Here is a 4227-nt window from a genome sequence, read left to right on the forward strand (position 1 = left end):
GTTTATGTTTTATTAACACAGTATCATAATGGACTATAACAAGAAATCAAGGACAAAAAGGGTGCTGAAAATGTTGCAGCCGATCATCTTTCATGTCTACAATATCGAGCTTCACAAGAAATGGCGGGGCTTAAGATAAATGACAACATTTCGTATGAATTTCTTATGTACATCCAGACTTGTGAAGGACATCATTCTTGGATCGTTGACATAGCAAATTACAAAGCCAGTGGAATTATTCTCCAGAGACCTTTCAGCAGAGGAAGGAATTCTTATTTGATGTCAAGTATTACTTTTGGGAGGATCCTTATTTATTCCAAATAGGAGCTGTTCATATCATCTGAAGATGCGTGCATAGAGAGGAAGCACGCAAGATTTTGAAACGATGTCATGACGAACCATCAGGAGGTCATCATGGAGCCTCGAAAGCAACAAAAAGGTATTCGATGCTGGCTTTTATTGTTCTACAATTTACCAAGAAGCACATGAAATGGTTTGCTCATGTGATGCATGTCAACGTGCTAGCAACATCGCTTCCCAAGATGAAATGCTACAAAGACCAATACAGGTCTGCGAAGTATTTGACGTTTGGGGTACCGACTTCATGGACCATTTCCAACATTATTTGGTCATCACTACACCCTAGTTGCAGTAGACTATGCTTAAAAATGGGTTGAAGCCCAAGCTTTACCCACTAATAATGCTAGGATGGCGGTCAAATTTCGGAAGAAATTATTCTCTCGTTTCGATATTGCCAAAGCACATATAAGCAATCAAGGAACACACTTCTATAATGCGATAATGAAAAAGGTATTGGGCAGATACGGAGTGCATCATCGACTCGGTACACATTATCACCTACAAACCAGTGGTCAAGTGGTAGTCACCAATCGGGGTTTCAAACGGATCATGGAGAAAACTGATAGTCATAATCGCAGAGTCTGGTCAGAGAAACTAGAGGATGTTCCGTGGGCTTTCCATACTACCTACAAAACTCCTATAGGCACAACACCGTTCAAATTAGTGTACATAAAAGCATTTTATCTTACATTCGAGCTCGAACTCAAATCATACTACGCACTTAAATCTTCCAACCTTGATCTGCAATTCGCTGGGAAAAACAGATTCATGCAGTTACATGAGCGAAACGAACTGAGGGTGGAAGCTTATAATAATTCAAGGATATACAAGGAAAGGACAAAAAGACATCACGATGCACGTCTAAAAGATGAAAAACAATTTAAATAAGGCGACTAGGTACTGCTTTACAATTCTCGCCTTTTTATTTCCTGAAAAATTGAAGTCTAGATGGTCCGGACCTTTCATGGTTAAGGAAATTTTCGAGTACGAAACTGTTGAAGTTGTTCAAAAAGATGGGTATAAGTTTAAGGCAAACGGTTACCAACTTAAACTTTATGTTGGAGAACCCGTAGAAACCGCGATGGAGGTACTTAATCTCCATCTCATGAACTAAACTAACATACCTGCGAGTCAAGCTATCGACTCTGACAAAAATTTGGCATGTTTATGTTTAGTTTTTAGTATGATTTTTAGCGTTTTGGGATAAGTTTAGTAATTTAAGTTACAAAAATTAGGAAAACACGGGCCGTGTTATCCTCAACATAGCCGTTATCAGTACAATTTACTTACAGTGATCGTTTCTGGCACTGTTTCCAGCTCAGACTGTCCATTTTTAGAGAAAACTTTCCAACATGGCCCGTGTTGATAGGGCCTGACAAATTATGAATGTTTCACCACTTCCTTGAAGTTTTTGCAAATTTTCTACCCACATTTACCTGATTATACAGCGTCCAAAATGGCTATGGAACCAACAAATGCCGGAAACCCAATCCCAACTCCTCCAAAGAATAAAAACATCAACTTGGTGATGATTCTGCAACTTCAAGAGATGGCCCAAGAGCTCACCGAAGTGCTCTTTGAAACTATGGAGGAGATGAAGACAGAACTTCGATATATCAACGAGCAAATCCAACTTCAGTCCATCCGGTTGGGGTTCTTTCCACCACCACCACCACCACACCGTCTTTCGGTAGAGGTGATCCTTTCGACGGAAACCTACCCAGAGGAGGTTTTGGAGACCCCTACTCCAACCTCTTCTGATTTGATTGTTAAGGATTCGTGGGAATGCACTAGGACTAGTTCTTGGGACCAACCGGGCTTAACTTGATTCTTTATGTTTGTTTTCTCTATTTTTATTTTATGTGTTTTATTTTATGTATTTTTAGGACTAATGTAATCTAGGACTTTGCTATGGAACAAAATTTAATTGTGTTTTAGGGATAAGATTTGCACACACTTAATAGTCCATACAACACCACGACCGTCAAATGAGAGAATTCAAAAAATCATGCCAAGTGACCAACACGGCCATGTTGAGCCAACATGGGCCGTGGTCACCCTAGAAATGATACATCTTATTGTCTCTACAATGGTACAACTTTCTAAAACTGGCATTTATGTTACTCTTCAACACGGGCCTTGTTTATGCCACCACGATCGTGTTTTACTCTCCTGTATGGAAGACCAGGAGAGGTGCCAATAGATGTAGTTCGGGAACTCATGTGCTTACGAGAGAGAGAGAGAGTCCACGAGTTAGTCAGTATCAACTTGGCGGCGGAACAACGGAACCAAGAACTGCATGATAAGGTAAAAACATTATGTTTCGAACACTATCATATAAACCAAAGGATGGCAAAACCAGAAGACAACCTTGAGAAACAGACGGCTGAACTTGCTTGTTTTAACCGAAAACAATCCGAGAGGGCAAACCAAACAAACTTCATGGCAGGACCTGCCCACATGCAGACGTTTTTTGGAGGAAGACCAGGATTATTCAAGTAGTTTACAATAGGTTTAGGTTCTAGTTTATAACCCTTTTTACCACTCGCCACTTCCGTTTATCATTCATGTACTCATTTATTCCTATCATCAATGAAATTTCATGTTCTAGTGTTTTAAATTGACATACCTAATTTTTAAGTCCATTTCGGCCGTTAAACAAATCTCAAGTTCGAAAAATAGTTAAAAAACGAAAAAACTAGACCAGACTTGGTCAGAACAGGGTGCACAGCTGAACACGGCTGTAGTGAGGTCACCTGATAGGTTTTAATCCCTAAAACCATCCTCTGTTCACATTTTAACTTACCACTCGAACCCTAGGATAATTTTCCGGCCAATTTCACTCACAATCCAACTATTCCTTCTATTAATAATCAAGGTATGTCAATTTAATCGTTATAATCTCATTCTAGGGCTTGGTTAAACCCGCTCCTTATCAAATCCGTGTATAATCTGAACCCTAGATCCAAGTTCCTATGAAATTCGGGTTAACTAGGCCAAATTAATATGTAAACTCATTTATATGATTTACACATGATTTTGATTTGAATAAATTTGGTGTAAACAAGGTTAAACACAATTTTGGCCCACTTTGATTGATTGTTGGTTTGCGCCGGGTTTTACGCTATTGACCGGCCCAAATCCGAACCCATTGATAAAGGTTTGGAAAAACAGGTTGATATGCACGTTTGAGTCTTCAAAACACCAAATTCGTTCAACATGCAGGTCGTGTTTTGCCTAGAAACAGCCGTAATCAACCCTGGAAACCAACCTGCTACAGCCCGCATCAGCTCTGGAACAAATTTTAAAATTTTCTATTTCACGTAATCTTGATTCATTTTCGTTCTAATACTTAGGATAGCCGACTATGATGTAGATTATGAAGGGTTTGAGGATGTTTACTACTCTTATTTATTGTTCACCGTAAATGATCCAGAAAATGTCAAGGCCCATAGGAGGTTAGCATTGATGGAAAACTGAGCGAAAGACCTACTGTATTATGCATTTGAAAAAACACTCTGCTAATTGAACCAACTTGATAGATATATTACTATAGTCATGGGGCCATGGAGCCGTTTCGTGTCAAACAACACACAATCTTACAGCGAGCTGACAATGTAATTCCTAGCATTGTTTGGAATAAAAATGGGAGCATTATACATGGAGGACCCGTTTGAGGATGATTTATTGTCTTTTAGGCTTGGGGGAAGGTGGTACAATTCATCGTTGATAGATTTCGGAACAAGTTTTGGGATTTACACGCATGATGAGACACAGCCGGAAATGTGGCTCGTGGCAGGATACCCATTTCCGGGAGAAGATGGAAGATAGAGATGAAGAGATGTAGACACAACATAGAGAAAAGAG

General features: G+C 39.5%; 1 protein-coding gene across 1 annotated transcript; it reads left to right on the forward strand.

Moving 5' to 3' along the window:
* Positions 1-708: 708 nt before the first annotated feature.
* LOC143563673 (uncharacterized) lies at positions 709-1248 on the forward strand. The gene has a single exon (XM_077051166.1). The coding sequence runs from the start codon at positions 709-711 to the stop codon at positions 1246-1248; it is 540 nt and encodes a 179-aa protein (XP_076907281.1).
* The last annotated feature ends 2979 nt before the right edge of the window (positions 1249-4227 follow it).

The sequence above is a fragment of the Bidens hawaiensis genome, unplaced genomic scaffold (genome assembly GCF_021521415.1).
Source record: "Bidens hawaiensis isolate Kalapana, Puna unplaced genomic scaffold, B.hawaiensis_p1.1 tig00021505_1, whole genome shotgun sequence".
Lineage (NCBI taxonomy): Eukaryota > Viridiplantae > Streptophyta > Magnoliopsida > Asterales > Asteraceae > Bidens > Bidens hawaiensis.